The sequence below is a fragment of the Salvelinus alpinus genome, chromosome 16 (assembly GCF_045679555.1).
Source record: "Salvelinus alpinus chromosome 16, SLU_Salpinus.1, whole genome shotgun sequence".
NCBI classification, from domain to species: Eukaryota; Metazoa; Chordata; class Actinopteri; order Salmoniformes; family Salmonidae; genus Salvelinus; species Salvelinus alpinus.
In genome coordinates, this window is record NC_092101.1 from 14396309 (window position 1) to 14420054 (window position 23746).

The 23746-nt window shown below is 44.5% G+C and overlaps 1 protein-coding gene across 2 annotated transcripts; it reads left to right on the plus strand.

Moving 5' to 3' along the window:
- Positions 1 to 1364: 1364 nt before the first annotated feature.
- Positions 1365 to 23592, plus strand: LOC139540902 (zinc finger RNA-binding protein-like). 2 transcript variants are annotated; one of them, XM_071344952.1, is made up of 19 exons: positions 1365 to 1580; positions 8468 to 8726; positions 8889 to 9003; positions 9263 to 9481; positions 9647 to 9951; positions 10630 to 10815; positions 11019 to 11238; positions 11395 to 11549; positions 11644 to 11763; positions 13708 to 13889; positions 14820 to 14946; positions 15114 to 15322; positions 17374 to 17545; positions 18720 to 18894; positions 20335 to 20423; positions 20673 to 20768; positions 20870 to 20981; positions 21297 to 21394; positions 21689 to 23592. In XM_071344952.1, the coding sequence occupies exons 1-19, from the start codon at positions 1528 to 1530 to the stop codon at positions 21881 to 21883; spliced, it is 3087 nt and encodes a 1028-aa protein (XP_071201053.1). In that variant the 5' UTR covers positions 1365 to 1527; the 3' UTR covers positions 21884 to 23592. The 2 variants fall into 2 exon arrangements, with proteins under 2 accessions (XP_071201053.1, XP_071201052.1); XM_071344951.1 differs by having other exon boundaries at positions 1369 to 1580; positions 15111 to 15322.
- The last annotated feature ends 154 nt before the right edge of the window (positions 23593 to 23746 follow it).

Genomic DNA, 23746 nt, shown 5'->3' on the forward strand with positions numbered 1-23746 from the left:
CCCTCCCCCCCCCCGGCTCCCTCCACTTCTGTTGGGGAAGGAGAGTGTGAAAGAGACTGGCCCTGAAGACTGTGACAGGCTCCTTTAGAGCTCCACCCTACCCTTTTAATTTGAAGGAATCAATGCTGTTATCATGATGACTGTTTCTGGTTGTCTATTCTGCCCATGTATTTCTGTCTGGACTCTAAATATGTTTATGAGAATCTCTCATCTCTCCATCCCATAATAGCTTGTCCATCAGCGCCAATTCCTCTTCAGTAGTTATACTGTACTTTCCTCTCTGCTCATATTGGTTTAATCCAGTCCATGCTGGGATAACCATCCTGTTCATATCTGCCTGTTTATACTAAAAACACCACCTACATATCAAGTCTCCCTTTGTGTTTTTACTCCACGAACTGCTGTGAATGGTCCTCTATGCCCACTGTTTCCTGGCAACAGCATCTCTCTCTCTCTCTCTCCACACTCAACACCCCACCCCCTACCCATACACAGACACTAACTTATTCAGCCTCCCTTGCTCACTTCAGTTCTCCACCAATCATATCCCCCTTCATCCACACATTTCTCACCCGGGTGCTTATGCTCCACCCATTCCTGTCCTCCTTTCTCCATTCTCCCCTTTTCCTGCCCAGCTGCAGGAGTGGACTTCTCCTCAATCGAGCAATCTGCCCTAGACAGCAGTGGCGGTGGCAGGTGGCCATGCAATGCCAGTGGGACACACCAGAAGGGCTTATATGTGGCACTTGTCTGACCCATAATACACGCTTCATTTGCCACTAGCTTCATTTTCCACTAGTACGGATGCGTCGGGATGGACTCTGCACAGCTTGAAAAGATTTTAAACAAAATATAAATGTTCAGTAGGCTACACCTAGGCTTATATGGATTTGAACTGAAATTGATACTTTGTAGCTATCGTTTCAAACGATGAAATATAAATCGTGTCAGCACCTCTAGAGTTAAATCAATAGATGTCTATAACTAACCCAAGATAGTTCATCTCTCTCGTTTACAGTGTGAGCAAATGAAGCATAGTGGGCAGAACAAGCAAGGTGGGCAAAGCCAAGCACGAGCTAGCGAGATCGTATTGGCGCGTTGTAGCATATATTTTCATATTTCCGGTAGGGAACGCCTACTCTTTAGTGCGCGTGTGCACAAACTCACTCAGCCTTGCATTCATTCTTAACAACGCGACTTTGGCAAAGCGTGAAGTCTATTAAACTTTGTTTACTTTGTTCGTAACATATTCTAGTTTTTGGAACATATATTTTTTGATCCGATGTTTCATCAATGATAACATTTGCAGAATGTTGGCCCAGTTTCACCTAGTTCCATCCTCTCCCACTACTAGACTTGCTCTCACTACCACATTTGGTGGTGAGAAACATTGGACGGATGTTTCATTTTTATAGCCCCTGTGACGTGTATGTGGTTAAATATCCAAGCGTGCGCGCGAATGGTACCTGACGGACACGTGACAGATAGCGGATCCCGTCTGGTGGTCCGGTTACAGTAGATGCCAAGATGGCTGCAAGCAATTATTATGGGTTCACTCACGGTGCCGGTCCGCAGTACAGGTAATTACATAGCTTCTGGCTATGGGTAGCATGCACTCATCCCGAGTCGTCTTGTTGCGACGAGTATGCCTCCAAACGCCTCATTGCTGGTGCGATATTGCTAGCTCGAGGCCTTGGGAGTGCAATGGATATGCTAACCAGATTAGTTAGCTAGCTAACGTTACTGTTAGGCATCAAAGCAGGTTCCATTCTTGCCCGGCTAGGGAGAGCTTCGCACTTGGAATGTGATGAAACCTAAAACTCTCAATCGTTTTGCAAAGATTATTAACTAGCTACTGTAGCTAGCTTGATATTTGTGTAGTAAAATGGCTCGCTAGTTAGCTTTTTTCCTAGCGGTAGGGGCACACGAATTAGTTAAATTGAGGTCCAGAGGTGTAGTCATTAGTCCAAACAGTTGCGTTTTGCAACGAAAACTAAAGTTTCTATTATTGGACAAATTCAGATAGATAGTTCCCTCCCCGTTCCGTTTAAGAAACGTTTAGCAACAAAATCGCCATAATGAATATGCCCCTGGTCAGCTTCAAACTAGCAGTCACAATTTGGGCGAATATGCAAAATCTTTACGCCGTTCAGTTGTAGATAGAAATGCTATGAATAGAGCCGATATGATTCCTTGTTCTAAATGTAAAGGGTTGTTTTGTTCTAACATATTTACATAACTAGAGGACTCCTGATATCTCCAGGAGTGATAAGTATAATTGTTTGTCTTAAGTTGTCTAATACTGTCTTTTTGCTAACTAGGGCCATCTACTTTAAGTGCTGCCCTTCTTCCCAGTAGCCACTTGGTGTGTGAACTGCTGACTGCTCATAACTTGCAGATGATTGTTGACACATCAACCATGATTAAGGGGCAGGGCAATTTGTGACTGTTGTGGTCTGAAACAAAAATGGCTCTGCCGAGTTATTTGAGGAAGGAAAGAGCGGAAGGCTCCACACCTCTCTCACTTGAGTATCTTACCTAGTTATTTTCAGATGTCATTTTAGCAACTGTGTGTGTGTTCTATCCCAGTTTGCTCCTCTACCTGTAGGCTTTACAGACGCTCCCCACCCGTTGGCTGCAACCCTTCTAATTTAGTGTACCCTGCTCAGCCTATGCTGCCCTTCAGTCCCTAGACTTTTTGGCCCTGACGGAGATATGAGTTACCACAGAGAACACTGCTGCTCTACATCTGACTACATTTTCTCTCGTACTGCGAGAGTATCTGGTTGCCACGGTGGTGGCACAGGACTGCTCATTTTTCCTAAGTAGCGATTTTCTATTTTTTCCTGCCTCACTCACCTGTCCATCTCATCATTTGAATTCCATACTGTCACTTGTCCACTCAAGCTTAACATTGTCATCTATTGCCCAACAGGTGCCCTTAGAGTTCCTTAATGAGCTTGACAACTTGATAAGCTAATTTCTAGATGGCTAACCACTCTTCAAATCAAATCAAATCAAATTTTATTAGTCACATACACATGGTTAGCAGATGTTAATGCGAGTGTAGCGAAATGCTTGTGCTTCTAGTTCCGACAATGCAGTAATAACCAACAAGTAATCTAACCTAACAATTCCACAACTACTACCTTATACACACACTAGTGTAAAGGGATAAAGAATATGTACATAAAGATATATGAATGAGTGGTGGTACAGAACGGCATAGGCAAGATGCAGTAGATGGTATAGAGTACGGTATATACATATGAGATGAGTACTGTAGGGTATGTAAACATAAAGTGGCATAGTTTAAAGTGGCTAATGGTACATGTATTACATAAAGATGACAAGATGCAGTAGATGATATAGAGTACAGTATATACATATGAGATGGGTAATGTAGGGTATGTAAACATTATATTAAGTGGCATTGTTTAAAGTGGCTAGTGGTACATTTTTACATAATTTCCATCAATTCCCATTTTTAAAGTGGCTGGAGTTGAGTCAGTATGTTGGCAGCGGCCGCTAAATGTTAGTGGTGGCTGTTTAACAGTCCGATGGCCTTGAGATAGAAGCTGTTTTTCAGTCTCTCGGTCCCTGCTTTGATGCACCTGTACTGACCTCGCCTTCTGGATGATAGCGGGGTGAACAGGCAGTGGCTTGGGTGGTTGTTGTCCTTGATGATCTTTATGGCCTTCCTGTGACATCGGGTGGTGTAGGTGTCCTGGAGGGCAGGTAGTTTGCCCCCGGTGATGCGTTCTGCAGACCTCACTACCCTCTGGAGAGCCTTACGGTTGTGGGCGGAGCAGTTGGCGTACCAGGCGGTGATACAGCCCGACAGGATGCTCTCGATTGTGCATCTGTAGAAGTTTGTGAGTGCTTTTGGTGACAAGCCGAATTTCTTCAGCCTCCTGAGGTTGAAGAGGCGCTGCTGCGCCTTCTTCACGACGCTGTCTGTGTGGGTGGACCAATTCAGTTTGTCCGTGATGTGTACACCGAGGAACTTAAAACTTTCCACCTTCTCCACTACTGACCCGTCGATGTGGATAGGGGGGTGCTCCCTCTGCTGTTTCCTGAAGTCCACAATCATCTCCTTTTGTTGACGTTGAGTGTGAGGTTATTTTCCTGACACCACACTCCGAGGGCCCTCACCTCCTCCCTGTAGGCCGTCTCGTCGTTGTTGGTAATCAAGCCTACCACTGTAGTGTCATCCGCAAACTTGATGATTGAGTTGGAGGCGTGCATGGCCACGCAGTCGTGGGTGAACAGGGAGTACAGGAGAGGGCTCAGAACGCACCCTTGTGGGGCCCCAGTGTTGAGGATCAGCGGGGTGGAGATGTTGTTACCTACCCTCACCACCTGGGGGCGGCCCGTCAGGAAGTCCAGGACCCAGTTGCACAGGGCGGGGTCGAGACCCAGGGTCTTCGTACTGGGTGACTTCAATCTCCCGACGTCTGCCTTCGATGCATTTCTTTCCAACTTTCTCTTTCCCCTCCTTGCCGCTTTTGACCTCACCCTTTCCCAGTCCCCTCCCACTCACAGGGCAGGCAATACGCTTGACCTCATCTTTTCTAGGAGGCTGCTCACCTACTAATCTCACTATAAACCCCATCCAGGTCTCTGATCACTTTGTTTCCTTTTCTGTCTCCCTCTCTTCCAACCATAGCCACTCAGCGCCTACCGAGATGGTCATACGCCATCGCAATCTTCGCTTTCTCTCTGCTAAATCCTTCTCCCTCCTGTCTCCTGATTCTGCCTCTTCGACCCTACTATCCTTCCTTTCTACATCCTATGACTCGCACTGTCCCCTTTCCGGCTTGGCCCTCCCCTCTTGCTCTGTAGCTGAGTGACTTATTGCGAGCTCACAGAACAGGGCTGCGGGCAGCAGAGTGAAAATGAAGGAGAACTAAACTTCCAGAGGGCATATCATCCTTTCACTCCCTCCTCTCCTTTCACTCCCTAGGGAACTCTTTTCCACCTGTCTCTGACCAACTCTGTCGCTATATCTCTCAGAATGATCTTCTTGGCCTTAACCAGTGAGGCTTCAAGACGGGTCACTCAACCAAGACTTCTCTGTGTCAAGGAGGCTTTTCCGCACTGCCAAAGCTGACTCTCTCTCCTCTGTTCTCATCCTCCTAGATCCCCCATACTCAACTGGTGGACCAGATCCGGACCCAGAATGGGGTCAATACGGACCGCGGGTCCCAAGAGGGAAAATAAATAAAAATACAATCAAAAATAATTTTATTTTTACTCGGTCGGGCTTCGGCCCATATAAACAAAAAAGACATGGAAGAATGTGTTGAATTGCATGAAATTAGCTTTAAAACGGCCCTTAAAATCTCTGCCTCAATCTGTAGAATTGCAGGAAATTTGCTTTAAAACTACAAACTATAACGAGGGGTGTGAACAGTTTGGGGTCGCATGGGTTGTGAGGTGGGGGTTTGTTACTACGCCGATAAATTACATTATCCATCCGGACCTGTGCCACCTAGGAAATTTGTGACTGGACCTTCTCAAATAGTACTTCAGTACCCCTGTTGTAGAATCCACTGCCGTTGACACCGTGAACCATCAGATCCTCCTCTCCACCCTCTCAGGGCTGGGCGTCTCGGGCTCTGCACACTCTTGGATTGCATCCTATCTGGCAGGCCGCTCCTTCCTGGTGACGTGGAGAGGATCTGTGTCTGCACCATGTACACTCAGTACTGGTGTCCCCCATGGCTTGGTTCTAGGCCCTCTTCTCTCTATACACCAAGTTACTCAGCTCTGTCATATCATCACATGGTCTCTCCTATCATTGCTATGCGGATGACACTGAATTTACTTTTGTCCTTCCCCTCTTCTAACACCCAGGTGGCGAGATGCATGTCTGCGTGCCTGGCTGATATCTCCGCTTGGATGTCGGCACACAAGCTCAACCTCGACAAGAGGGAGCTGCTTTTCCTCCCGTGAAGGCCTGCCTGCTCCAAGACCTCACCATCATGGTTGACTACTCCATGGTGTGCCCCTCCCAGAGTGCAAAGAACCTTGGCGTGACCCTGGACGACACCCTGTCGTTCTCTGCATACATGAAAGCGGCGACTTGCTCCTGCAGGTTCATCCTCTACAACATCAGTAGAGTACGATCCTACCTCACACAGGAAGCAGCGCAGGTCCTAATCCAGGCACTTGTCCTCTACCGTCTGGACTACTGTAACTCGCTGTTGGCTGGGCTCCCTGCTTGTGCCACCAACTTATCCAGAACGCTGCAGCCTCTCTTGAACTAGCACCCGCACTTGACTAATTTCCCTCGTAGCCATGACTTTTCTGAATAATGTACTTACTATAACTGATATGTGGTTGTCCCACCTAGCTACAGTATCTTAAGATGAATGCACTAACTGTAAGTCACTCTGGATAAGAGCGTCTGCTAAATGCTTAAATGTGAACATTCCAAAATTCGTCCTTCTTCACTAGCCTCCGGTTAAGGTTTTTTGGGGGAGGAGCTGCCCCATGAAAAAATGACACGTTTGTTAGCTAGCTTCTTGCTAACTTTACTTGCTAAATAAATAATTGTTGCCTAATGTCAGTGTCTGTGTACTGTCATTATAATATCCATAGAGAGTCATGTCAAGTGAACCTGGCAGCCGTAACAATGAATAATATTCGTTTTGCCTATAATGTTTCATGTGGCTCAGTTGGTAGAGCATGCCGCTTGCAACGTCATGGCTGTGGGTTCGATTCCCACAAGGACCAGTAATTAGAACAACATTTTATGAAATGAATGCACTCACAACTGTAAGGCACTCTGGATAAGAACGTCTGCTAAATGACTAAGATGTCAAATGTGTTATCAGCCAACCAGATCAATAACCCTTGCATTCCAGAGGGTGGATCCTTTGCGGCTTCAAACTCAAACTGCACCCTAGAAATATGTTGCCAACCTATTTCACAGTCGGAATACTTTATTTTTAACCGTCACCACCATACATTTTTAACACTATTCCCTGATGTTTACATGGCAGCCTAGAGCTACTAGTTGCCAGCTCATTCTGCATCTGCTGTAAGCCTATTATTGATTTGAGTGACAGCTCTGTCTCAGTTGATGCCTCTGAACTGGTGGTGCATCAACAGCAGCAGCTGTGGCCGATGTTGATTACAATATTTTTGTGCATAAATCGGGAGCATTACATAGGCCCACCTGACTGTGGATGTCATTGCACTCTACTTTTATAGAAACATTGCTTTCTTTGCATTGTTTGCCTTGTGTGTAGTTGTGTACCAGTACACTACAGTGTGAGGAACAGCCTAAACATTTTCTCAGCTTTAATTTGGGTGCTTATTCTCCCTGTAATCCATAAAAATTTTGTCCTTTTACCACATGAAACAAAGCTGGGTTATTCCAGACAATGCTGACACAGATGATTTTAGAACACCTGTGTTGGGAAGGCTGTTATATTAGCATGGATTGTGATGCTAAGGCTGTTGCTTTATGTTTGCAAGGTCATCCTTTTGGCATTGCATATTCTGCAGGAAATTGATTTCATGTAGAGTATCGTAGTCTGCACAGTATTTTCTGTATTGTAGGTGATGAGTTATTTCAGGACTCATCCTCATCCTAAATAGGAGGGTCAACAATGTCTAAAAACTGGTGGCATTGTTTAAAAACAGGTGGCACGCTGTAGGTATATGCATCAAGCATGATCATGTTTAATAGACAGCCACAGTTGATGCTGTTTGTAAATGTTATCTTTTGATTAAAGATGCTAGCTTCTAACTCTTCTACAAGTTTTTAAATCTACATTATGAAATGTTCATGTTCGGTAGGCAACAGTGTTTAAAAAAAAATATATATATTTTTTTTTTAACCCCCTTTTTCTCAAAAATTGGATACCCAATTTCGTGGTATCCAATTGTTAGTAGTTACTGTCTTGTCTCATCGCTACAACTCCCGCATGGGCTCGGGAGAGGCAAAGGTCGAGAGCCATGCGACAGTGTCGGAGGAAACACCGTACACCTAGCGACCTGGTTAGCGTGCACTGCGCCCGGCCCGCCACAGGAGTTGCTAGTTCGCGATGAGACAAGGATATCCCTGGCGGCCAAAACCTCCCTAACCCGGACGACGCTGGGCTAATTGTGCACCGCCCCATGGGCCTCCCGGTCGCGGCCGGCTGCGACAGAGCCTGGGCTTGAACCCAGAGTCTCTGGTGGCACAGCTAACACTGCGATGCAGTGCCTTAGACCACTGCGCCACTCGGGAGGCCCCGGTAGGCAACAGTGTTTGACGGGAAAAATATATATGTTGAATACAGGAAATAGCAGTTACAGTACTGTAAATGTACAGTACTCAGACTACACACTTACCATTTAGAGATGGGCTTCATAAATGTCAGTGAGTCACTTAGTATTGACAGAGCATTTTCCGTTTCCAATGTGCCTCATTCTTCACTCCAACTTCTCCATCTTGTCTCTGTCACCACAGCGTTCAGCCTCCACCGGCCTTTGCCCACCCCACCACAGCCAGCTACAGTGTTCAGCCGGCCCCTGCCGTGGCCCATGCAGTGACCGCCTCTTATGCCCCTGCCCCTGCACAAGCAGCCAGGCCCGTCGCCTCTGCACCCTACCTGGCGGCCTACCAGACCCACCCTGCCCCCCCAGACTATGGCTATCGGCAGCCGGACCCTACGCCCCAACCTACCACCACCCCACAGGCGTACCAGCTACCGGTATACACCGAAACGGTCAGTCCCATTTCCGTTCTTTAGCATCCCGTTGCGTGCTGTCATCGTGTTTTATCTATTAGCTATTGTATATAAATGCAAGTACCTGGGGAGAGTTTTAGATTGTGACTTGAACAATACACTTTTTGCTATTCATGTTTACTCTGTAAAACAACCTTTCAGGATAACTACAGTTACGGACGACCACCTGCAGTCACTAGTTATGAGACTAAGCAGTACTACCAGACAAGTATAGCTCCAGCCCAGCGGACCCCAACAGAAGCTTACTACCAGACAGGTGAGTCATTGCCAACTTTATTCCCATGCATATTGACACATGGACAATCATAACGCTGCAATGCAAAAGCCACCGATTCATTTGAAACATTCTCTCTGAATGTGACAATACATTGTTTTATACACTATTCATGAGAACATACTATTGTGCAAAAGAACTTGGCTGCTGGTATACTGCAAAAGCCTGTGTATTGAATGTCATGTAATTGGAGCCAAGCCTGTTAAACAACACAGTGATGATCTCTTTTTCTTCCCTGTAGGTGTGAAGAGTGGCTACAGTCCAGTCAGCACGGTGTACAGCCAGCCCCCTCCACCACAGAGGCAGATCACAGCTTTAAAGCCTCTGGCCCCCGCTAGCTCAGTGTCCACCAGCTATAACGTCTACCCAGTGTCCACCAGTGTTCAGCAGCCTCCAACTCCCATCTCGTCTTACACCCCTTGCTCCTCCTTCAACTCCACAGCTGCGACCTCCTACTCGGGTAAGAGAGAGAGCTTCTTCCCACACTCCCAGAGCTCCACATTTAGCGCCAGGATCAACCCTTGTGAAATTCAAGCAAGCACAGCTTGCATATTTGTCACAGCATATGTGTTTTTACTGTGTGACCCCCTTCTGCCCTGTCTCAACTCTCCATCTCTCACCTTAGGCATCAGCTACTCTACTTATGACTCAAGTGGCTACACTTCCACCCCCTCCTACTACCAGCCTGCACAGCTGCCCGCTCCCCAGCCGCCACCCCAGCAGCCCCAGCCGTCCATGCAGCTGCCTCACAAACAGCTCACCAGCTCCTCCTGGAGCAACGCGGGTAGCAACATGGTGACCGCTCCCACAGTCAACGCCTACAAGAAGCCCATGTTCCACCAGAACAGGCTGCAGAAGCCCAAAGGGCCACCCAAGCAGCCCCAGCTGCACTACTGTGACATCTGCAAGATCAGTTGTGCTGGCCCGCAGGTAGTGGTGAACTGTGTGGGTGATGCGTTATGAGAGGGACAGGTCATTTGTTGGCAACGGACATAACGACTACAGAGTTAACCTAATGTACAGTATTTTAACATCAATCAAATGTATTTATAAAGCCCTTTTTACATCAGCCGATGTCACAAAGTGCTATACAGAAACCCAGCCTAAAACCCCAAACAGCAAGCAATGCAGATGTAGAAGCACAGGGGCTAGGAAAAACTCCCTAGAAAGGCAGGAACCTAGGAAAAAACCTTTAAGGGAACCAGGGTCTGAGGGGTGGCCAGTCCTCTTCTGGCTGTGCCGGGTGGAGATTACAACAGAACATGGGCAAGATGTTCAAACGTTCATAGATGACCAGCAGGGTCAAATAATATGAATCACAGTGGTTGTAGAGGGTGCAACAGGTCAGCACCTCAGGAGTACTTGTCAGTTCAGAGTTAGAGACAGCAGGTGCGGTAGATCGAGAGAGTCGAAAACAGCAGGTCCGGGACAAGGTAGCACGTCCGGTGAACAGGTCAGGGTTCCATAGCCGCAGGCAGAACAGTTAAACATGTAATGTGCCTAAGATGAGACATACTGTAGAAACACAGGGTTGACATTCAATGTTTTTTGCAGGTTTGTTTTTATAGGTATGTTGAATTAACTGTTGTTGAATGGTTTTCTCTGCAGACGTACCGGGAACACCTCGAGGGCCAGAAGCACAAGAAGAAGGAGGCTGCTCTGAAATCTGGCAGCGTGGTGGGGAGCAACGGGCCCCGGGGGATTCAGACCCAACTGCGCTGTGAATTATGTGACGTTGCCTGCACTGGCGTAGACGCGTACGCTGCCCATATCCGAGGGGCCAAGCACCAGAAGGTAGCACAGCTGCACTGACAGGAAGAGAAACATCAGGCAGCTAGCTAGCTAATTGAAGCACTGTTTAGCTAGTTAATTTGTCTAGATCAGCTCTGTGATAGTTGTAGATGTTGGTGTATTGTTAGTGTACTACTTTTAATCAGGTATTTATGTGATAACCCAGCTCAGTGGTTTGTGTTATTTCTCTCCTTAACCCTGTATAGGTGGTGAAGCTCCACACCAAACTAGGCAAACCTATACCGTCAACTGAACCCATTTTAGTGAACAATGCTCCGATTATCTCAACATCGACCGCTGGGAAGACGACCCCTATTGTCGTCACGTCAGCTGCCCCTTTAGCGCCACCCAAACCGGTGGTGGTAAACGCCGTCAAGGCCCCAGCACCTGTGAAGAAGCCAATCACACCCAAAATAACCCTTCTTGGTAAATCTTCCCAAAAAATCTGTGTTTAGTAGTTGGGATTATGATATTATCTGTGCTGACAGATTAATCCAATGATGGGTAATTGAAGCAGTAATTTTGGACTCAAACTACACTTCTAAGTTGCACCTTACTAATATTTGGCCTTCCTCTTGACAGCCAACAAGCCGGCCACCCCTCCATCAGCCAAGGTGGATGAGGACAAGCAGTTGGCAACCGCTTCTAAGAGCGAGACCACGAGTGACGATGAGGATGGGGAAGGAGTGGGGGGGCAGGGAGACGTCCAGCCTGTGGGACATGACTATGTGGAGGAGGTAGGAGTTGTTTTTCTTGATTCACTAATCATTTGTAAAATATGCGAAGGTTATGGTATGTTCTAATGCAAGTTTCCATTTTGATGATGGGAAGGTGCGTAATGATGATGGGAAGGTGATTCGCTTCCACTGTAAACTCTGTGAATGCAGTTTCAATGACCCCAACGCTAAAGACATGCACCTAAAGGGACGCAGGCACCGGCTGCAGTACAAGGTAAGGAAGTGCATCATATAGCGAAACATTTGTGCAAGGTGTTTTTAGAGCTAACCGCTACGTACTACAATGCACTTATTGTACTGGCAAAATTAATTGACTGTAACGTAAGCATTGAACACTTTGACCTGTTGTACAAGCATATGTCAAGTCACAGCAAAACTATCGCCACTAGGTAGCAGACTTTGTTTAGGCAGGATGGAGAAATTGCTTGCAATGTCCTGTAGCCCCCTTGTCATTTGGCCATCAGTTGAATGTCATTTACATCAAATTATAATTTATTTGCATGACGGCTATATGCATACTTCTCAGTTTGAGAGCCTGCTACTCGCTAGGTGTGTGACTATACAGTACCAGTCAAAAGTTTGGGCACCTACTTATTCAAGGGTTTTTCTTTATTTTTTACATTGTAGAATAATACTGAAGACATCAAAACTATGAAATAACACATATGGAATCATGTAGTAACCAAAAAAGGGTTAAACAAATATGTTTTATATTTGAGATTCTTCAAATAGCCACCCTTTGGCTTGATAACAGCTTTGCACACTCTTGGCATTCTCTCAACCAGCTTCACCTGGAATGCTTTTCTAACAGTCTTGAAGGAGTTCCCACATATGCTGAGCACTTGTTGGCTGCTTTTCCTTTACTCTGCGGTCCGACTCATCCCTAACCATCTCAATTTGGTTCAGGTCGGGGGATTGTGGAGGCCAGTTCATCTGATGCAGCACTCCATCACTCTCCTTCTTGGTCAAATAGCCCTAACACAGTCTGGAGGCCTGTTAATAAACAAATGATAGTCCCACTAAGCGCAAACCAGATGGGATGGCGTATCGCTGCAGAATGCTGTGGTAGCGATGCTGGTTAAGTGTGCCTTGAATTCTAAGAAAATCACAGACAGTGTCACCAGCAAAGTACCATAACACCACCACCTCCATGCTTTACGGTGGGAAACACACATGCGGAGATCATCCGTTCACCCACACCACGTCTCACAAAGACACGGCGGAACCAAAAATCTCCAATTTGGACTAAAGACCAAAGGACAGATTTCCATTGGTCTAATGTCCATTACTCGTGTTTCTTGGCCCAAGTAAGTCTCTTCTTCTTATTGGGGTCCTTTAGTAGTGGTTTCTTTGCAGCAATTCGACCATGAAGGCCTGATTTACGTAGTCTCCTCTGAGCAATTGATGTTGAGATATCTGTTACTTGAACTCTGTGGAGCGTTTGTTTGGGCTGCAATTTCTGTGGCTGGTAACGCTAATGAACTTATCCGCTGCAGCAGAGGTAACTGTGGGTCTTCCTTTCCTGTGGCGGTCCTCTTGAGAGCCAGTTTCATCATAGCGCATGGTTTTGGCGATTGCACTTGAAGAATTTTCAAAATTCTTTACATTTTCCGTATTGACTGACCTTCATGTCTTAAAGTAATGATGGACTGTCATTTCTCTTTGCTTATTTGAGCTGTTCTTGCCATAATATGGACATGGTCTTTTACCAAATAGGGCTATCTTCTGTATACCCCCCTACCTTGTCACAACACAACTTATTGGCTCAAGCGCATTAAGAAGTTAAGAAATTCCACAAATTAACTTTTAAGAAGGCTCACCTGTTAATTGAAATGCATTCCAGGTGACTACTTCATGAAGCTGGTTGAGAGAATTCCAAGAGTGTGCAAAGCTGTCATCAAGGCAAAGGGTGGCTACTTTGAAGAATCTGAAATATAAAAATATATATTTGATTTGTTTCACTTTTTAGATTTTTTGAACACTACATGATTCAATATGTGTTCATAGTTTTGATGTCTTCACTATTATTCTATAATTTAGAAAATAGTAAAAATAAAGAAAAACCCCGTAATGAGTAGGTGTGTCCAAACTTTTGACTGCTATTGTATGAATGACAGCTCTTGACATTGTTACTATCCCTTCATTCCCCCTCCTGTAGAAGAAGGTGAACCCAGAGCTGCCGGTGGAGATCAAGCCCAGTAACCGGGCCAGGAAACTGCAGGAGGGCAAACTTAGGAAACAGAAACAGAAGGCTGTGCTGAAGAGACAAAGGGATGATGAGCAGCGCTGGCACTTGGAGATGAGGTCGGAGCCAGACAGCAGCTGGCACACAGAGATGAGGTGAGAGCCAGACAGCAGCTGGCACACAGGGATGATGTCAGAGCCAGACAGCAGCTGGCACACAGGGATGATGTCAGAGACAGACAGCAGCTGGCACACAGAGATGAGGTCAGAGCCCTTGCTTCGGCATAGATCTAGGATCAAGCTTACTCACCCCAAAATCCTAGTGTCATCCATTTGGGGTTAAACGGATAGTGCGAGATTTTGGCAATTAAGCCCTTTTCTACTTACCCAAAGTCAGATGGATACCATTTTTATCTCTCTGCGTGCAGTTTGAAGGGAGTTGCTAACTAGTGTTATTGAAATTGCTAACTAGCATGTACAGCTGTACCTGTGGACTTCCAGTCATTGCACATCGTAGCTATACTTATAGACTTAGTCATTGCGCTAATGCTCGTTAGCGATGGCTTGCGAAACTACCTTTAACTTCCTTTTAAACTGCACGAGAGAAGCTCATCTGAAAAGGGGCTTAATTGCCAAAATCTCTTAAGGTCTGAGCAGTGCTTAGGGGCAACTTCACCCTATAGTTATTTTTTCTTGGAGATGATTTCAGATGAAGGCAGAGCAGGGGAACCCTGCTGCTGGGTCCACTACCCATATAGTTCTGAAACCCATGCTCTCACAGTATGGTTAAACCACAAGAGGATTCCCCTAACTTTGTCATTAATAGAGAAATGTTCCTCTTATTACGCCTGTTCCCCTTTTCATTACAATTCCTCCTAATATCTTAATATAGAATGCCTGCAACATCTTAAGTGATGAGAACTCTTGAATCCCCCTGCATAATCTGGCCAAATATCTTTCAATAGTTTCAAAGAAGTCTTCTAACTCCTGATCAGCATTTTCACCTAACAGACGGGTAACTCAGCAGAAAAATCTACCCAGTCAGAATATTTAATAATCCTGTGCTGTATTTGTCTCCTCTGCCAGGCGCTATGAGGAGGACATGTACTGGAGGAGGATGGAGGAGGAGCAGCTATACTGGGGGGAGCAGAGACGCAGGATGCCCCCCCCTCCACTCATGAGCCGGCCTGGCATGCCAGTGCCACCCCTACTGGTGAGAATCAATGATTCAATCAATGTTCGGTCTACGTGAACTTGATCCCTTGAGGAAAATCTGGTGCAACCAGGATTGATGTATTTAGCTTTTCAGTTTGTTTCCAGAAGTGTTTTGTTGTAGAGAGAACCTGGTTCTATTCAGCTCTTCTCTTCTCCCCTTAGCAGCCTGTGCGTCGGCCGGACTCCCCAGACGACCGCCACATCATGGCCAAACACTCCACCGTCTACCCTGTGGAGGAGGAGCTGCAGGCGGTGCAGAGGATTGTGTCCCACTCTGAGCGAGCCCTCAAACTGGTGTCTGACTCCCTGCTGGAGAAAGAGCCCCCCGCTGCTGCTCCTAAGACTGATACAGAGGCTGATGCTGGCGAGAAAGGGTAAGCTGTATGGGTCTGTACTAGTGCACACCTTTCTATTGTAATGTTCTGTAATGCTGTTCCCTCCTGGTGTGGGCCATCGGCGTGTAGTAGGGTTGCGGGGAGCTTTCAGGATTGCATTGTCTATCGACGATGTTTGACAGCCATCGTGATGTCACAAAAACGTGTTTTTTTATATTTGAGTTTGTCTGCTCCTCCGGGGTCTGTGAGAGCACACTGCAGGACAACATGGCCTATTTCCTATTTGCCATCGCCCAATACAGTTCAATACATATGTGGTAGTTAGACTATTCACAAAATGCAAGAGAACAATGTAGATTGTAGAAAGAGCGGAGAGCACCAAAGCTGCGCAAAAATGTCAGGTAAGGTCTGTTTTTTCCCCCCTCTCTGTCGGATGATCATGGGCCTTTTGCAGTGGGCACTGTTATCTGGCTTATTTTTTTTAAATCTTGATTTCTCTCTTTCTCCCCATTTTCCCATTCAATTAAAATGTGAGTTGTTGGCATAAGCATACTAGCCTACTCTTTCAATATCAACCATCAAATGAATCTATAGGTCTAACGGAGTTCCATCTCAAAGTTGTTTGCCAATATCCTAAATAGAAACATAATATAGTAATAATGAGAGGGAGAACAAAACATTGCAAGTTGAACCAATCGAATAGGAAGTTTAAACAAACCTGGTACTTTTCTGTTTTACTTGACTAAAGTATAGACAAAATAAACTTTGCCGTCAGAAAATCCCTCCTTGCAAACCAAAAAGCCAATAATATAGGCCTACACACAGGCTATTGTCAGTAAAAGTAGCAGTGAAAGGTACTTTGAGAAGTTTAAACGTATTAACGAATATGTATAATATTGTTGAAGTCTTTGTTACTGTCCTTGAATTGTGTAACGGGCAATTGGCCATAAGCTCCCGCAGCAGCACTTTCAATAAGCTGGAACAAAAGTGTGTTTCAAATAACTTACAGATTGTGCATTTATTATAAAATAAAAGTCAACAATCAGATCAAATAAATGATTTACCTATAACATTCTTTATAACACTTAAATAAACATTGGCTTATGCTAAAAATGAATAGGCCTATTAGTATATGCCCTTTGCCTACTGAACTGTACAAATCCTAAATATAAGCCTACAAGTTTCAAAATAAAGTATACAAAAATACAAATTAAAAAAATTACCTAAATTAGTGCAAACAAACAAGTCTTTCAAGGTTTGACAGAATATTTTAGCTTATCCTATAATTCTTTCAGCTTTGAATATAGGCATTGAAAATTGAATGAAGTGCAATGAGGAACCATTAGGTCTAGTTGTTTTAACCATGTCTACGGCCTACCTAAAGGTTTCTGGCAAGGAACATGTTCACTTTCTCTGTCCAAGAGTAGCAAACTCAGTAGGAGGATGGACTTGTAAATGTTGACAGAGGTTTGTAGTCGCGCCATACTTTGCCCTGATAATCTTTTTGCATATGCTTCAAGTGACTTCGGTCAGGTCTGCTGGCTCACCTTTTATCATTCGGCCTAAAACCAAAGAACCGCCAAACAGGCGAAGACGTGCTTTTCATTCCCTCCAAGTAAGCAAAAGGTTTTCTGATTTAGCGTAAGGCAGGCTAAACTATAGTGAAATGCCATCACATACTTCTTTTTTTTACAGTCAAACCCGTTGGAAAGTAGCCTAATGGAAGAAAGAATGTTGCAAATGCACTTATCAAGATGAAATAACCAATTAGCCTACACTTGATACGGCTATAATATTAGTTTTTAAAAGGTAGGCTAATATGAATCATAGCCCTACCAATTTGAAAATCATGCAGCCTAGACTAAAAAATAACTAGATCTAACACTGTTTAGGCCTAGCAATGTCTTTTTTATATTGGGTTCTTCCCGCCAATTGACTCCTCTTTGAGCAATGCGATGCAATAGACGATACAATCGTATATCAACGATGTTTGGACAGGACAATGTGTCATTCCAGACATCGCCCAACCTTAGCGTGTAGCCTGATGTGTATTTTTGTTTACCCATCCCTGCTTGATCCCTGGTGTGTAGACCTGACACACAGGGGACCCGTATGCTGAAGGGGGTGATGAGGGTTGGCATTCTGGCCAAGGGCCTGCTGCTCCACGGGGACAGGAACGTGGAGCTCATCCTGCTGGCTGCCAAGAAGCCCACCCTCTCTCTACTGAAAGACATCGCTGAGCAGTTGCCCAAAGAACTGACGGTAAGACAATTCTCAGCTTCCCTTAAGTGGAATCATATCTTTTGAGATCCACTGTGTATGAGATGGTGTGGTTTTCTACATGCAGTTGGATTATACACCAGAAAATAACACGTCAACCGTTATAAGGAACAGTTAGGGACTTTTCCCGATCGTCTTTGATGCTATTTGGTCAAAAGAGGAAGTCTGATTTTCATAATCAAATGACAAACCACAACTCTTGACTTCATGTCATGAAGTTGTCATCAGGGCTGCACCAACACTAGAAAAGGAACTTACTGTAAGATAATTCTGTATAATTAATGATTCAAGGAGAGCGGTTTCCCCTCTGTCTGTATTGCAGAGCTCAGTTCCTAAACCTGCAATCCTCTGAACAGTGAAACGTGTATTTGAATCTGTGGTGCCTGAGACGCCAAGATTAGTGCTGATGGGACACAATACCAGTCTGTGCCTTACCAGTGGTCACAACATTTAGCCTACAGATGGGCATCAAGACTATTCAAGAAGAAACAGTCAAGGAAAGAACCTATAACAAAAAGACTTGGGTTCAAATAGTATTTGTTTTCTTTCAAATGCTTTAGCCTGATTTTACGTAATGAGCTTGTCTGGCACAATGGAATAGTCAACAAAAAGGATTGCTGGATTTTCACATCTGACACTCCAGCAGGTTCAGTTAAATGTTCAAAGCATTTGAAAGAAACCAAATACTATTTGAACCCAGGTCTTATACCAAATTAAATTTGTATATTAGACTGTGGTGTGTGTGTCGCATTTCCTTCCTCTGAAGTTCTGGTATAATAGTGTTTTTCATCAGAAGTGCTTTTGACTGATCTTTAGTACCACTGCCTGGTTATGAGTCATGACACCTGTACCCTACAGAGACTGGGGCTATAGTTAAACATGTACTTCCCTAAGGTTACATGAAGCCCCCCCCCCCCAAAAAAAACTGTTAATCGAATTACTGTCTCTTAAGCATTTGTCCACTCCCACAAGATGATATAAATGGGCATTTTTTTAAGTTAAATGCAGCTATTGAGAAATTATTTGAATATCTAGGGCCAAATACATAGTTAAGATTTAATCCAGTGCCCCATCAAACGAACCCCCCCCCCCACCCCCAGGCCAAAAAGATACCCCCCCTGTAGTGAGTAATCCAAAGTGTCCTTTTAACCGGCAGACATTTTCTGAAGATCAGTATGAGGTACAGGCTCACCCTGAGGAAGCCAACATCGTGATTTTTTCGAGCAAGGAGCCAAAAATGCAGGTCACCATCTCTCTAACTTCGCCGCTGATGAGGGAGGATCCTGCCCCTGAGAAGGAGGAAAAGGCAGGAGACAAAGCGGCTGAGAAAGGTTAGAGAAGCCAAGCTTTCAGTCCAATAAATGCACTGTGTCTTCCAAAGCTCAAACTCAAAAAAAGAAGAAAAAGAAATGGGACTTTTAACCAAGCCCATAGACTTTCATCCAAATGTGGTAGATATCGTAGAATAACACTTTTGTTTCTCCCCTCCCGGCCCTCGAAGGTATGAAGTGAATTGACTCGCCCATTCATTTCTGTCTCTTGTTTTAATTTATCCATTATTTCCAGTACCAGTAGTCCCTCTGTTTTCCACTTTACTTTGTCCGATATGGAAATCTAAAGCAGGGCTCTCCGACCTTTCTATGCCATTTGTGTGTGTGTGTGCGTGTGTCTATGGACACATGCCCAGGTGAAACCAAGAAAAACAATGGAAGTGATGAACTATACAAAGATAATGCCCAGGGATGAGTGTGCTTCTATTAACATGACATGCAGGAATAATTGTATCACTTTTGATATCAATTTAAATGTAATTTTGTTAATATTCATCTCCATCTAGGCTAATGTCAATTTATCACCTTATCAATAGTTAGTCAATAGTTGCTAATGGGGTTTTAAGAGGTGCCATGAAACCTCTCATCCCTGTTAACTGAAACGGCATCATCAAAGTATTGATTGACAAGGTGTTGGAGTGTCATTCTATCCCCACACAATGGTCTCTATTGAAGTTGGGACTGGATTGTTGAATTGATTAGTCTGCTATACAGTTAAACCCCTGTCGCATTGCGGCATACTCGTAGAACCATTGTGAGATGCAAAACACTCCCTCACCTATGTGAGCTGATCTCCCCTTTTTCTATCACTGTAAATACCGTACTTGGAAAAGGTTTCAACATTTATATTTCCCATTGCTTAAGTTGTTGTTTGGGTTTGTTGATCAGTTTGTCCGCCTGTATCAGCAGACCTTGGCAAAACATACAGTATGTACATGCATTCCCCCCTGTAACAGAGGCGCTAACATCTACGACTCTTGCCACAACAGTCTCTAGGAACATGGAAAGCCCCATTGTGCTACTGTAGCTTATCTTGTGAAATTACAGCTCTAAATGACTAAGGAGTTACCATTTGGCATTCCATATGTCTATTCACTTCAATATGTCTATTGATTAATAGCATGATATGGCAATGGATGCATTAACAAGTCCCACATCAAAAATCCTTGACTTCCCAAATCGAATGCATTATTGGCACATTTTCTTACCATGGAAGGGATTAGTGGTAAAGTAGTTGAATTATCCTGTTTGTCATATTTTGTTACTCAACATATCCAATGCAATCACTTTATATTTCCTCCTGACTTTCATTATCTCTGTTATTACCCATAACTCATGAGAAACTGGGTGAAACAGTACTGTAGGTGGCTCTGATGGACACAGTCATACGAGTGAGAGCAGTAATCAATGAGCCAGTGTGTTCCTCCTCTCCTACTGTAGGGGTGCCTGAGAAAGACCCTCCTGATGTTCTGAACCGAAGGAAGTGCCTGGAGTACCTAGCTGCTCTGAGACATGCCAAGTGGTTCCAGGTAAAGAGAATATGTACAATGGCAAACATGTTCACTCCTAAGTATCCCGAGTCCCAGATCGTGACTAAGACAGCAATGGAGTTGTCAAGACCGCACAAACAGATCTGGGACTAACGCCTAAGTACTGAGTCCCAGAATCTTCATAAACATGGTCCATAAACAGGGCCTAGGTAAATCTCCAGGCCGTAGTTATAGCTTGTCTGTGTATAACAGTGCACTGTAACAGCTGTGTGTGTGTGGTATCTACAGGCTCGTGCCAACGGTCTTCAGTCCTGTGTGATCATCATTCGACTGTTACGTGATCTGTGCCAGCGAGTGCCAACCTGGGGCAAGATGCCAGCCTGGGTGAGGATCTTCTGTCTCTGTTCAGCTTTTATTTAACGAAGCTAATTGACGTTAGTTCTTAATTGTGTCTTACGTGGTATGTCTGAATTCCCTGTGTTCAGGCTATGGAGCTGCTGGTAGAGAAGGCCATCAGCAGTGCCACAGGGCCCCTCAGCCCAGGGGAAGCTATGCGTAGGGTCCTGGAGTGTATCGCCACGGGCATCCTACTGCCAGGTGAGGGAGCTTACCAGTATTATTTGTTAGTATTAGTTAGCCAGGGTGGGATCACTCCACATTTACTGCAGTTGTTTTGACCCACCTGGACCCTCTTTGTTCTCTAGTGCGTCCTACTGGTTATTCAGGGGAAACTTGCATTTTGAACTGTACAGCGTGCTTTGTCAGCGGTATACATAGCTAGCAGTGTTACTTTACATTCTTGAAGTAGAAGTTGTTCAGAGTGGTGGTATGTAAGCAGTGAGTGGAACAATATAAATAATGTAGCAGGAGTCTATATATAGCAGTTTGAGTGATTTGTGTTCCTTCTCTCAGACGGTCCTGGGCTGCTGGACCCCTGTGAGAAAGCCCAAACCGATGCTCTGGGGAGTATGACCAAGCAAGCCCGGGAAGACATTACTGCCAGCGCGCAGGTACTGTCACTACCACACTCTCGCCATGTGATTGGGCATAATCAACAGTAATTTTTGGAAGTCTACCACCTTAGACTGGGAAACAGGGCGGCATACAGAAGACGTTGAATACAAATTTCTGTAAAGAAATCATGGATAAACTATATGGGTACAGATCCACCTAACTTAACCCCTTAGTTATGTTAGCTCTGGTTACACTCCAATCGTGTTTGATTTTCACCCATTGATATGTGTGAGAAGGGAATGTGTTTGAAGTCCACTGATCCACTTCTCCTCTCGTCTCTCTGGTTCCAGCATGCTCTGCGACTGCTGGCGTTCCGTCAGATCCACAAGGTTCTGGGGATGGACTCCCTGCCGGCGTCCAAGGCCAGCGCTCGGAACCGCAAGCGCAGACGGGATGGAAGCGAGACGGGAGAAGGAGAGGGGGAGGGAAAGAAAGACAAGAAGGAGGATGCAGAAGAGGTGGATGCAGAAGAGGTGGATGCTTGATCTCTCCCAGAGAAGTGTTAGCCTGGGCGCCCGCCTGGTTCTGCTTCTAATGTTGGCATGAGAATGATAGGGGAGTAATGCAGAAACGGACTGGCACCCAGGCTAGAGCAGGTTAGTAGTCTATACTGGCAGAATGTCACATCCTTTACGTTTATTTTTATTCTCAAAATCTATATGAATATAACTGACTTAGTCGTAACATTTCTGCCTCCCCTAAAGGGAGGAGAGAACGGGAGGGGAAAGGTAAAGATTATTTACTGTAATTCTCTCCCATGCATTCTGTACTGTAACATACTGTAGATGTACTTCAAATCGTGCTGAAAATTGACTTTAACGTCACTGACTGACTGAGATTAAGGAGCTAATGACTGATAGCCTGATCCCAGATCTGTATGTGCTTCAGGCCAAGTCCTCTTCATGTATTTATGGCATGAAAACGATTGTCAGAGGAGTCAACGATCGTCAGGAGTTTGCTAAAGCACAAACTGATCTGGAACCAGGCTAAATGATTGCATCATTCCATTTCCAGAATATTTGCCCACTCAGCTACTGAAGCCCTCCCATTTTCAGTACCTGTACAAACCACTGTTACTTACCATTGTCTTCTATGTACTGTAAGTACTCTTACATGGATACCTACATTGTAACGAAGCTCTTTTTGCTTTTTTCCCTGCTTTTCTTATTGAAGACTAGCTTTAATCCTATACTGCACAGGCTAGTTCAAGTGTTTTATTATATACCGAAGACTGCAGGAGTTCCTCATCTAGGTGCATGAATTGAGATGAGTTCTGTAGATGAGGATGGGTTTTGCTGATGGGTCTGGGGTGAAGACCTGTTATTCAGGAGGTTTTAAATACAAAGACATGGGTAAATTAAAGTATGTTTTAAGAATGTACAGTTCATTGTGCCTAAATTGCAGGCAATGACAAATTAAAATGATAAAGCTGTAATGTAAAGAAAAACACTTTGAAAACATTGCTCTTTGAAAAGCACTCCGTATAGTCTGTAAAGATGCCTATAAATTTGTCAGGACACCTGAAAGAAAAAAAAATCTGCTTTGTACAAGTTGTGTTTGCACCACAAAACACTTAAGGGAATCACTGGGTAATAGAAAATGTTTTGTCTAAGAGGAGTTGACTGATAGCTCATACAGTATGTTGCACACTCTAAGTCTAGCATGCTGAGGGAATGAAGCACTTATAAAATGACCATGATATTATATGCAGCCATATATTTATCGTGTAAACTTGCCTATTAACAATCTGTCTTTTGTGTTACTGGGGGAAAATGTCTTGAGCGAGAACTAAAGTATGGATATCTACTGAAATAATCCAGGGATAATAGTCTTTAGACTTTCTTCCTTGGGCCTGCATTGTTTTGTGTCTAGGAAACGTCATATCTATGGACTGAAGGTTCTAAAAAGGGGAACATTTTAACTGAAACTGGATCATGCAACATTTTGAAGATCTTATTCACATCCTGTATCTTTGTGCATTAAGGTTTTGTAAGAAGCGGATTGTGCTTTTCATTGATTTTATTTACAAAGAGCATCTGCGCAGCACCGTTTTAACTTTTGTTGTTATCTTTGGAGGATGTTGCAATTGAATTTGTATTGTTGAAAGGAGAGTCAACGTTGCTGTAATATTTTAATTTCTTTGTAGTGGCGCCTTATACCAAGGATGAATATTAAAGACTTAACCCATGGTCTACTTTTCTGATTATGTGAATAATTGATTATTTTTGACAGAACTTGCATTCCACACCTTGTAAAATGTTTTTCCATTCATATGCCACTGAAAAAATGGTCAGGGCTTCCACAAAGTAGCAATTGTATCCTATCACACCCCTCTGGTATATTGACTA

Coding starts and splice junctions, on each gene's coding strand:
- LOC139540902 (XM_071344951.1), top strand. CDS start 1,528: ATGGCTGCAAGCAATTATTATGGGTTCACTCACGGTGCCGGTCCGCAG. Junction 17,546..18,719: donor AGTTGCCCAAAGAACTGACG/GTAAGACAATTC, acceptor TTTAACCGGCAG/ACATTTTCTGAAGATCAGTA. Junction 20,424..20,672: donor GACATGCCAAGTGGTTCCAG/GTAAAGAGAATA, acceptor TGGTATCTACAG/GCTCGTGCCAACGGTCTTCA.